Source organism: Xiphias gladius, chromosome 14 (genome assembly GCF_016859285.1).
Source record: "Xiphias gladius isolate SHS-SW01 ecotype Sanya breed wild chromosome 14, ASM1685928v1, whole genome shotgun sequence".
NCBI lineage: Eukaryota > Metazoa > Chordata > Actinopteri > Istiophoriformes > Xiphiidae > Xiphias > Xiphias gladius.
In genome coordinates, this window is record NC_053413.1 from 20,226,771 (window position 1) to 20,239,105 (window position 12,335).

The 12,335-nt window shown below is 41.5% G+C and overlaps 1 protein-coding gene across 1 annotated transcript; it reads right to left on the minus strand.

Annotated features, from left to right (window-relative positions):
* Nucleotides 1-4,377: 4,377 nt before the first annotated feature.
* On the minus strand, nucleotides 4,378-10,190 carry LOC120799137 (protein-lysine 6-oxidase-like). Its single transcript, XM_040144069.1, has 8 exons — nucleotides 9,806-10,190; nucleotides 9,278-9,751; nucleotides 8,674-8,782; nucleotides 8,071-8,208; nucleotides 7,716-7,872; nucleotides 6,160-6,255; nucleotides 5,899-6,014; nucleotides 4,378-5,479 (listed from the first exon to the last, which is right to left on the minus strand). Exons 1-8 carry the CDS (start codon nucleotides 10,188-10,190, stop codon nucleotides 5,473-5,475), a joined length of 1,482 nt encoding a protein of 493 aa, XP_040000003.1. The 3' UTR covers nucleotides 4,378-5,472.
* Nucleotides 10,191-12,335: the final 2,145 nt, after the last annotated feature.

Genomic DNA, 12,335 nt, shown 5'->3' on the forward strand with positions numbered 1-12,335 from the left:
GTCCCTGGTTTGACTCCTGAGTGGCTGCACCATTTGCTCCATTTCACTTTCTTTCCCAACATCTCTTGTCTGTCTCCACTTTCCCTATCTAATCAGACCATAAAATGTTTTTTATTTGCTCAACTAAATTAAATTAAATTTACTCGATTCAATCAAGTTAAATTGTGTTGTTTAAATTGATAAAATGAAATTCAATTAAATCAATTAAATTACATTAAATGTACTCAATTAGATAAAATTGATTTAAATTAATAAAATAAAATTAAATTAACTCAGTTAAGTAAATATACTTAAAATTATTTTTTTAATTGAAATTTACTCAAATTACTTTAAATTTACTCAACTATTTAAACCGAGTTACATTAATTGAATTATATTTACTCAATTAAATCCCGTTAAAGTTAAACTAAACTCACTAATAATGGGTCTGCCATTTCTCTTGGCTGAAGGATAATACGGCAAACACACAAGGGAAACGCAAAACAACATGACAATCAATTTTTTAAATGTAAAACATAGTGTAGCACGTCTGAGTGTTGTCATTCACCCGCCAGTAACATCGCTGTTCACAACACTTGCAGGCTACCTTCTACAGAATAATAATTTGCTCAATTAATTTTTTAAAAAGTCTCTCATCTCCATTTCAATTGGGAAATGTCCATTTTAGTCTATAGAACTATTCCCTTCATGTCAAAGGATATTTCATTATGTCAAAAGATCATTCTAAAAAGCTGTATTTTAACGATATGGAAACGTTTTGGGAATGTGACAGATGTGAAGGTGGACATTAAATAGTTTTATGTTTTAACTGCTTTTATTTTGAAGTCTACACTTGAAAGTACTATCTTGGACTAGGATGTAAAATATATTTAGGATTTTCAGGAAAAACTGACTTCATAAATAGAATAATTTAAAATGTAATTATGCAAATAAACAAAATAACCATGAAACGAAAATGTAAGGAACAAATTACAACTGACAAATGTAAATAGATGCTGAATTTAAATATCCAGTTTTCAAAAACGGATCCATTTTATTTAGCTAGTTATGTTAATTAGAGCCTGACTAATAAATTGGCCATGCCATTATATCGTCTGATATTATCCTATTGTAGATATATCGGTATCGGTGTATATGTCTGCATTTATACATATATGTTGTCTGAGTAACAAGAAATAACGGTACAGACATGCCAAAGACAAGTTTGAAGTAGTTTTTAGAGACATTGTATAAATTACATTCACATTTATCCACCGGAGAGCATGGACAAATTTAATTTTCAAAGCGTAACTTACACTAGTCTGAAAAGCAGTGTTTCGCTGTCCTCTGGCTTAAAGTTACAAGCCTTTTCCAGACCTATGATCTATGTTGTACCTGTAGCCACACCCACCAGCGATGTCACGGGGTCAAGGGAGTACACATGTACTTCACTGCAGCAGAGTGAGAAGTTAAACAAAAATTTTTGGCGGGTGTTAAGTTACTCTTTAATTGTGAAATGTTCAGCTCTTTGCATATCTTGGTTACAATTCTTAAAAAAAAAAAAAAAAAAACCTTCAAAAATCCAAAAAGGTTTCTTTACATTATGTATTTATGAAAAAAAAAGCTGCAAAAAGCTGGTCAGTAATGTTAATGTAATGGTAATTTTAGTGTAATACTTTTTTCTTGATTAATGTTTTAATGTAAAACACTGTAAAGACCAAACCATTATAAATAAAAGAAGAGAATGAGTTTTTCTATATACTTTAGCTTGAGAGTTATTGTCTATAAGCTTACATTTGTAAATTGTAAGATTTCTGATTTATTAGGTTATGTTATATTATTTTACATGTAGAGTTACACCAACTGAAAGAAATTAGGTTTTTGGAAATCGTGTCTTAACATACCATAAATCACAGTTCAAACAGGTAACCGCAACTGACTCTGAAAGAGTCCAAGTCAAAGTAACAAAAGTGCAATTCAGTTTATAATCAAGTTTTCTGTCGGAAGTCAACAAACACCCATTTTTCAAAGACAAACCCACAAGTTTTCCTTTTCTGAAAATCCTTGTGTCGCACAGCCCACGAATTAAACACAGTTTTGCCATTTCATTTATGACTGGAGGCATTGTTTAGGCGTTTTATAGTGAACAAAACATATTGGTTCAGAGAAACATTAATACAAGTGTTTGAAGTAAGAGATAAAGCGTGTACAGACAGATAGTACAGTGCGTCGACAATCAAAGAACAGCAAATCCTTTGAGCTATCCCTCTAAATACCGCCCAAGTCACAATACCACCCAGCTTCAAAGAGAAACAGGATTCATCATCAATCTCATTTGAAGATGACTCCTCCGTATTTTGTCTCCGAGCTCAACGAAGTTTTCACTCTCCTAATTTACGACGCTGTGTCTGCTGGTTGTGTAAGTGACCCCGGGAGAGGAAGTAGCCCAGTGTGTCTGCCCTACGCACCCTCATTGGTCTGTGGCTGACCCCAGCACTGTTCTTAATCTCAACGGGATGACAGAACTGCTGAGGAATTTCTCTGCTCTGTGCCTAAACCAACCTGTCAAGATACTGCCTTTAGGCTGAAAACGTTCCTCTGTTACGTCCCTGCCAGCTCTCACGTGGCCCAGCTTTGTTGAAATATGACCTGCAAATACCAAACCCTGCCCTTGGTAACCTCTCCAAACACTGCCCACCGATGTGCAGATGCATCCTGAAAATGTCTCTCTTCGCCACAGTATGTCAGGTGTAGGCTGCAGGCAAATGGCCAAACCCGCTGCCTCCTCCCCTCACCTACCTGTGCGCTGGATTGTATTTGTTGAGGCTAAATGACCGATGCCAGCCTGCCTGTGTTTTTTTTTTTTTTTTTGGTCTTTGCCAATGCTGCTCTGTGCTGGTGTAAAGCTAACGAGAGACTCCCTCCAGATGCTGATGTGAGGCTCCACAGCTGAGCAAACAGACACTGTCTTCTCTACAGCATGACATGTTTAAAATGACATGCTGGTCCAAAAAGGAGAAGGCCAGCTGAGTTCCGAGGAACAGAATCAGCCAAACACTCATCACCCGATCGTCTTGATAGAACAGGTTAAAGTTCAACATCCCTTGAATTTTTCCTAACAAGCCAAACTAAGATGGTCAACATAGTAAACTGTGGACTTTTAGTCTTGTTTGACTTCTGTTCAGGCATAGATCTCGACTTTAACTCTCCAGTACAGAGATCCTTTGCTGAAATAGTCATTGTCTGTAAGTATTGTCCTGAAAATTCCTAGACAGACAGGAATGGAGTCGACCAAATAGGAGTCAGGGGGATTTTCCAGACACTTTCAATAACATAGACGATCTATTCTGGCAGGGAGGCACCTTGGCAACTTCCAACGTAAACCATTTCAACTGGGCTTAATATCCCTGGTTCGCTGCTTTCTTAAGCTGAGACTGAGCTCTGTTTCGTTGTAAAGACGCAACATCTGTGCATGTAATAATGCATACATTGTCTGGAGCCTGTATGTTTTCCAGTACATCATTCAAAGTTGTTTCATGGTATATAAAGCTATTTCGATGGAGTGATTCATTCAGGGTAAAAACATCTTTGAATCAGGTGGGGACTACACACTCCAGAGCGAATACTGGCGGTTACACAGCTGTAGTGCTTCTCCTGCCATTTTTTGCTGTTTGAAACAGTCTAGTGCTTGTTGCACAAACACATTTGTCTTTGGCGAAAACATCTTTGAGGGACTTGCTGGAGATATTCTCTTGTGGCTGTGTCAATCCTCCAACTCAGACAAAATATCCCAGTGCCATTAAAACGCCCGTCGTCTTAGACAATCCCCTACGGATGTGAATGAAGAGGATGCGGTGAATTTCTTGGCCAGCAGATAAGAGACCCTCCTTTTTACACGTGCCGAGGAGGACAGAGTGAGAAAAGGCCTCCATTCATCGTGGCCTGGCTGCGTTTTAGTAGATATGGCACGGTTGTATAAGATCCTGCGGGCTGTGTCTTCACAGAGGCCTGTCAGCAAACATGCCACCAGTGTCTGCCTGCCGGCCTGTTTGTCTCCGAGGCCACAATCTGCACTCATCACTCAAAGTAAAGCTCCTCCATTCAACAGGACAAGGACGTAATGCTGATTCAGTCCTTTAGAGAGCTGAGACACTTTGTATGAACAAATCGCTTTTGTCCAGCTTGCACACAGGTTTTGAAACTTAAAAGAATCTACTCCTTCATGGATTTTTTTACAATAAAGCATGGAGAAAATCATTTTACTAGACTAAAATGATGCTTGTGTTATCATTTCAAAAGAAAAGGGAAGAAATTTTTATGACAATAAACTCACTCCTCATCGTCTTTATTGCATTGAATCTAACAGAAAAAGATAAAGTTTTTAACAATGTTCAAGCAATATTAACAGTTTAACATTACAGTTATCAACATTTTCCATTCACTCAGTTACACACAAGCACACATTTACATGAACATACTCCAACATACTAGACTTACTATTTGAGATATTTATGACCACCAGGTGGTTAAAGGATTAAAGTCTGGTGATATTCTATTTCTTTCTAATAAATCCGATGAAAAGACCAAAACCAACAATAAATGAAAGGTATCGTCTGTGTATCCAAGGCCTGATATAGCTTATTCCTCTGTGCTATAGACCTACATTGTCGTCCCAAAAAGTATTTAAAAACACATTACTGAGCCACATTGTTGCACTGGTTGACACGTTCCTTCGGTACCATGAACATGGCGCTGTATTTTACTTTAAGTTGATCCACCACGCACCGTCCGGCTGCCATAAATTCACTCGCACATCCACATCTGCAGCTGAGAATAGGTCCTAACAAATGCACTATTTATGCCCGTTCAACTAACATTTGGACAGCTTCAGTAGAAACCAGCGGGCTTGAGACTGAGAGCCTCAAGCTGAGTAGAGAAGTCAGAAAGTATAGTGAGATGAGTGAATGTATTGCTGGTTTGGGTCTTTTCATGAGATTTGTTGCCAATAACAAAAGTATAGAATATCTTATCCTTTAAATAAACCTGTAACAACTAATGTTATGCTTGTAACAATAACACTACGCAGAGAAACAAGACAGAGACAACAAAAGGCAACAAAAACACATTTCAAGCAATAGACCAGCATTCAAGAAATAAACCTACATGAAAACAGTACTTGTATTTGGTAAGGGAAAAAAATAAAAAATAAAAAAAATAAAATTTAAGTACAAAAGTAGTACATAAGTAGAAATACATAGTCAAGTAAATCTGGCGATCTCACTAGTTTCTTTCACAAAATTGGTGTAAACTTTTGCATTTAATACCAGTAAATGCAACACAGGACTCTATGGCAGGATCGTAGCGCAGAATTACGGCTGTATTAAACACTTTACCAGTTGCACTTTTTGTTAGTCAGAGTGTTGATGTTGCTGCACAGTACAGGGAGAGATGTTTGCTGGAAAATTCCTGCAGATAGTACAGGAAACGAGGATTTCAAGCCCTGAAAAGAGAAAGCGAAAGAGAGAGAAAATGCTGACATCCAACACAAGTACACACACAAGGCCTGATGCAGCATATTACAGCTGCCTGTTTCCCCCTTTTATTTATTTATTTATTTTCTCTATCTCTGTCCAGAAAAAAAAAACCACGTGGCTCAAAACAATCTGCTTTTCATGAGGTAAGAAAAGTAGCCCTGTTTTCAGCTGTGTGACAGTACATTCTTCAGCCAATCCATTGGGTTTTAATGGTTTATTTAGCTCAAGAACTAGAATAATTCATTTAATTATTCTACAGATTTGGAGATACATGCTTTTCTTTAGACAGTGATCGATTACAAGCTTGTCTTAATGAGTATTTAAAAAGTTTAAAATGAAAATAAAAGCATATGCAGCGATCGTGTTCGACAGAGACATACAGTACCTTGTTACTCGACAGTTGCGTGTCTGAACATAAACTCCTGTGTAAGTGATATCGCATCTCACTACGTTGTTGGTGAAGTCCGACTCCAAGACGTGGAAATTGGGATTAACAGTAACCTGAAAAAAATCCGGTGAGAAGAGTTTGAGCTGCCCTGCGGGCAGGAGAGTAAAACAAATTTCCATGTTGTGAAAGGAAACCCATAAATAGCTGATATCATGCAACCGAACAGTTGATATAAAGTTAACTTGACATATTTGTTACCTTCAAGATATAGTTTCCTGGAGGTACATCAGTGATGTCGATCCACTGACAGTCGATGTTGGCAGCGTAGACGTCATGGCATCCTGGACTTAGTCCCTGAAAACACAACCCAAAACCCCCACCCACCCACCTAAAGCTTTGACTCAGGCTCTTTAGACGACTTTGACTACTATTTTCCTACAAGTGCTGCAAATTAAGCAGATTTGAGCCTAAATTATACAAACAGTTCTTGGAAGCAAAGCTGTTACAAGAAACCAGCACTAAAGAGCGCAAAGCCAGAATCACAGAGCCCAGACAACAGATATAATAAATATTCCCATGTCTTCAGGATGTTTTTTTTTTTCCACTGGCATACAGAGTTTTAGTTAGAAAAACATTTCTCAGAAGTGGATCTGGAGGATTTGCAAAAACCTCTGAAACAACTCTGCCTCGCAAGCTATGTTAGGTCCCATCAAATGGTATCCTTACTCTCTTCATGTGGTAAACTTAGCTGAAATATAATAAAATCTGTTGGTCCAGAATCTCATGTGTGTGCATTTAACACAGCCTCTATTGTTTGTATACCTATATTTTCTACAGGAAGTTTTCAAACATACTAGGGGAGATTCTAATCTATGAGATCTATAACCAACTGAATCATTGAAAAAAAGTCCTAAACATTTATATATTTCTTGCCTAGCTTGTGTATAGGATCCTTGATTTGCCTATTAAATTGGCTCTCCATTGATTTTACAAGGCTGTGAGCACAGTTGTATAACGTGATCTGTGGCTCTGGAGGAGCGTTGTCGAGTCATTCTGAGGAAGTGATTCATGTGAGTAATCTCATTGCAGGCTTGAAGATATAATTTGATCCGATGTGAAGATATAAGATCTATAAAATATACAGAAACCCTGAGAGTGTAAAGTTAAAAAAAGTATGTGGGTATTTTTTTAAGCAAAGAAGCGGTTCGAGAGTGTAGGATCCAGTGTTTCTTGGGGCTTGAACCATACCAGAGTCTGAAAGTCATTATATGTCACGCCTCTGCGGTCGAGGTATTGATGTTGAAAATTCTACAAAATTCTGTCTCTCAAAAATCCCCCGAACTTTTTGGCTACTTAGGAATTTAACCGTGCCCTACCGCAACATTGCCTCAGTATATTACACCTCTCCTCAGATTTAAAGCTACTTTTCACCAGACCAGACCTCAAGACTGACTAACTCTAGATATCCCAAGGCCCTGATCCAGGACTGTCACGCCACGTATGGATGCGGTGGATGGCCGCCTGGAACCCAGACATAAGGTGACTCACAAGGGCGGGAAAAAGCGACGTTTTGGCAGGTACGGTAGGAGAAAAAAAAAAAATCTGAAGAAAGGCCACGTTTTAAACTTTCACATTTGGGCATTTTTGATTTCTGATTGCGCCTTTGTGTGCATGACTATGTTGACTGTCTGTCCACTCCTTCTGTTTGTCTCCTCAGCTGTACACAGGCCTCTCATGCCAAACAGCTCTCGATCTCAGTGACAAAGGCCTAGTTGATTTGACATTCACCTTACACACCTATTACTCCGTACTACCTGTGTATGGGATGTACAGGCATAGCGCCGCCTGAATCCAGGGTCACAGCCTGTGTCCTCGAGGCAGAAACTGGCCTTGTGTCCCTCGGCTACTTTACGTCCGGTGGCGACGTCCAACAGGTCGTAGTTGCTGAAGGCGTCCATGCTGTGGTAGTGCCTGTGGGCGTAGAGTAGATTGGACTCGTGGCAGGGTTCAGGAATGCCTTAAAGGCCACAACTTTGTTGTCTTAACTGAATTTTGAGGGTGTGGTGTTTTTTCTGGCTTGTTATATCGGCTCTGACTGGAGCCGCGCTAATCACGACAGTCGGAATGACGTAAGGTGATTTCATTTCATGTCAGGCTGCGTAAACTCACTGGTGACAGCTGTGCCAGTCCCACTGGTATCTCGGCTTGACAGGGAGGAAGTCAGTGGTGCCTTGGTTCTTCACTTTCTGGGGGAACCGCAGCAGGACTCTGAAGTCGATGTCTCGCACAGCGGGCCCATAAGCTGACCTTGGATGGATCACAGGGGAAACGGGCATAAGCTGCGTTGGAAAGTGCTACTGGCTCAGCTGCCGGGGCTGGTTTTCTTAAAAGTAACGGAGCGCAAAGGGTTTTGTTCCATTGTACTTGATGCTTTTGGGAAAACCAACCCAGAACATTTATGTCTTGGCAGGACATCATGTTGAAGGATCCTTGCTCCATAATAAGATCAAACAGTTTCTGTAACTCTATCAACAGAGCAGTTATCCTAACACATTCAAAAGTGTACTGAGATAATTGAAAGCCATCCTAAATCAACCCGAGACTGTCCTCAGACAAGTAAAATTAACCTTCAACGAGCAGTAAAAACAAAGGAAATACGTGTCTGTGGGTGTATGTAAACCAGGTGTGTGTGTGTGTGTGTGTCTGCCTGATTGTCTACGTGCTGCTATGTGCATACTGAGGAAGTGAATCACTTTTGGCATCGCAGATTACCTGGCCAGACAGTTCTCCTCAGCTGCACAGCGGAGCGCATACATCTGCATGCGCTGGATATAAGCACCTGCTTGGATGGCATATGGGTCTGGCACAAGGTCTGGCAGTCCTGGAGGAAAAATGAAAGGGGACAATCCAAGTTGGTTTTTTCCGTTTGTTTGTTTGTTTGCTTGCTTGCTTTATTGTAACTCTGAGATCTCAAGGTTGCCAGTTTATTCATGCCGAGAACAATCCAGGGATTTTGACGATTTCCAGGCTGAACATGAGAGCTGCTGCTTGTGTTTTTTGGCACAATTCAATGTTTTACATTCCTGAGCTGTCATTGTGGGATCCACAGTCCAAACGAGATTTTTTTCCCTCCTCGCCATTCAGCTTTTCTCTCTCAGTGAGTGAGACAGGAGGCTGTGCAAACTGTGTTCATAACCCCAACCGCTTTAAAATGTCATTTTTATGCAGTAGATGAATATTTAGACTGAGTGAGGTTTTTTTTTTTAAATTCCAAACCGATGCACCCACTGGAGCATCAGGTTAGTCTAAGATCACATAAATCCCTGCTAATACACAAGGTGAAACTCATTCCATGTGATAAGGACACTTAACTTACCATTTTGGAAGAAGCTTGTTCCGTATCCGGTGCCAGGCGGACGGAGCGTGCGGGCCCCTGACCTCCCTCTTGTGGACTGCATGTTGTAGAAAACGGAATTCCTGTGGTTTTTAAACGGGTTTCGAGGGTCGTCGTTAACCATGTCCTCGCCATTTGCGGTCGCCTCGTTCGCAACATCCTCTGGTAGTGCGGGGAACGGAGCAGGGGCTTCAGATTCTCTTCCCAAATTCGTGGGATATGCTGAGATGGAGTGATCTGTCTGCGCGGGCTGCCTGGAGACGGACGCTGCTTGTGGCACCGCGCGTAACTGTTGGTATTGTGCACCGGGACCCGGTTCGCCTCCTCTGGCTTGCAGAGCGGCAGCGTCCACGCTAACACCCCCTCTTCTGCCCGGGAAATCCGGGAAGCCCCCCGCCGCAGAGGCGCTGATGCTGTTCGTGTTTTCAGGGTTAAAGCGTCGTGCGCCTTGATAACCTGCAGCTCCCGTTCCAAAGGGGCGCTCAGGCTGCTGTCTGCTCCCTGGCGCACGACCATTAACAGGCACAAACTGTCTACCATCGCGTCCAGGTGTAAGAGATCCCGGTTCCACACCGTGGTCAGTCCTGAACTGTCTGGACTCGCCCTGTCCGGATCTTACAAGCGTCGCTCCCCTGTGCGCTCCCGGCATTTGGCCCCTGGTGCCGTCCCTCCTACTGCTCATATAAACCCTCGACTGGCTCCTGGACCGAACCGGAGTGTGGTACTCTGACCCAGTGGTCATTAAACTGTAAACCTGCCCGTTGTTCTCCCACTGAATCCGGTGCCGCCAGGGGCCGGCTGTGCGCTGCTGCTGCTGCCGCTGCTGCTGCTGCCCAAAGATGAGGGGAAGTAGTCCTTGGGAGAAGTAGAAGAATAAAAGGGACCATTTTGCCATGACAGTAAAACTAAAGAGAAGCTCAGTCCCTCCACTGAGTCAATGAGAAAGCAATGTATGACGTGCGTTGCGCGCAAGGATGCTTCTCTGCGGGGAGTGGATGCAAAGCCGGAGTGCGCTCTCGGTTCCAGCCCTCACACAGAACAACATATCAGTTCTCAGGAGGTCTGGCGGAGTGGAGAGGAGCGGAGGGGAGAGGAGGGCCGGGTGCCTTTTTTCTGCCCATTTATCCAATTCGGGCCAGTGACTTACGCAGAAGTCGAACTCTCGAGCAAGAAAAACTTAACCCATGCCTCTCCGCGGTCTAGATCCGTTACACAAGACTTACACAAGGGGGGGGGGGTTTGCTGAGTAAACTTTACGCGCCGGTGTTACCTGAAGTCATCTAAATGTTACCGTTCGATCCGGTTGTTTACCGAGGACCGGTCCGCCCAGTGCAGACAAAAAGAAAAAAAAGGAAAAAAAAAAGGAAGGTTACCGGTGGAATAAAGTTTTTATTCTCACTTTCACATCAGTCTTTCACTGACAATGTGAAGTGCAGAGGAATAAACTTTAATGAGAGTTGCTGCGGAATTAAACTGCCTTTAGAAAAACCCACCTACTGTTGTTATTTAGTTTTGTTCAATGACCGACGCCAGCAGTTTATCAACATTAGTAAACACATGAAGTGTCTGATGGTACTTTTGTCAACCAGATCTGCAGCAACTCCCGAGGGCCCTACATGGCTTCGCGGCCTCGTGCAGGACTAGACGTCCACCACAGGGTGGCATCCTGCAGACACCGTGGCTCACGAGGAGCCCGTTGTCATCTGGTACATCAGTCCTTAAAAAAAAAAAAAAGCCCAGGTCCATTAAGAAGTGATTTTAGTTTTGATCATAACTTGCCTGAATTTGTTTTGTGTTTTGAACACATGCCGTTTCCAAACACCACTAGACGATCAGCTTATTTATTATTTCTGGCTAAATTCCATATCCATAGAAGCACCTTCACTCAAGCTTGAATGTTTTAAAGTCAAAACTCGACGATATGTGCAAGAAAATTCATTTGGAATTGCAAAACAAGTTAAACTAACAAAGGCATGTGGAACCTTCAGTATTTCTTTTATGTTTCAATATCATATAGTGCTGTTTTATTTTTAATTTATGAATTGACCTTTTTATATATATATATATTTTTTTTAAAATAATATTTTGCCTTTTCTGTTGGCTCTGTTTTCCATCCCCTGGCATCTTCACTTCATTCCTGTGCTGAATATGTGCTGTGTGTTTTGTCTGCTGACTGAATATTCTCATTACAATATTATACTATATAATTTATTTGATAGTTAATTTGTTCCAAATTCCAGTGGCTGAAGATTCTGAAGATTCACACTGAGTTTTTTTTTTTTCTGGTGGTGGTTCTCTTTCAGTCTGTTCACAGTAGCCACTCACTTTTTATTCCTTCACCTTGCACATCCCCATCCATCCATCCATCCATCCACTGACTGACACATTGTCCACCACCCATTGAGAGCAAAAGCTGGTCACGTTTTCACGCCCATCCTTAGCTGGAGCTCAAACAGCACCGTGAAACAGGCAGCCAGGTGGCTGCGCCCATAAAGCTCAGCGCATGGAGCAGGTCGGGTTGAAGGTTCAACAAATTCACCAGGTGCTTGATACAGTGGAAGGGCAACACTGAGTAAACCAACTGTGACTCTCAGGCTGTGATGACCCAGACCAGCTCAATGGTGACGGGTGACTTTACATCGTAATTGCTACCACAGATTACTTTAGATTATTCGTTAATTTTGGCAGATCCTTTTGCACAAAATGATGTATACTGCTGTCAGATACATTCTTCATAAACATCACAAATGAGTTTAAAAACTAAAGATGTATATTTTAATGAGTATAACTGTGCGTAAAGGGGAAGGATTTGGCCTTGATATGGCTCTTGAGCAACAGCAAAATGACGGCTGCGGTGGAAGAAGAACTCAGATCCTCTACTTGAGTAAATGTGACAGTACCAGATGTAAAAGTAGTAAAAGAGCTTCATTCAATATTCTACTGAGGTGAAAGGACAGAAGTTTTATCATCAAAACATATGGAAGTAGAAAGTAAAACTACTGTGTAGAAAAAAGGTGATGGGGTTGTATTATTCATATAT

Coding starts and splice junctions, on each gene's coding strand:
- LOC120799137 (XM_040144069.1), bottom strand. CDS start 10,190: ATGGCAAAATGGTCCCTTTTATTCTTCTACTTCTCCCAAGGACTACTT. Junction 9,752..9,805: donor GTTTGTGCCTGTTAATGGTC/GTGCGCCAGGGA, acceptor CGGGAGCTGCAG/GTTATCAAGGCGCACGACGC. Junction 6,015..6,159: donor CAGGAAACTATATCTTGAAG/GTAACAAATATG, acceptor GATTTTTTTCAG/GTTACTGTTAATCCCAATTT.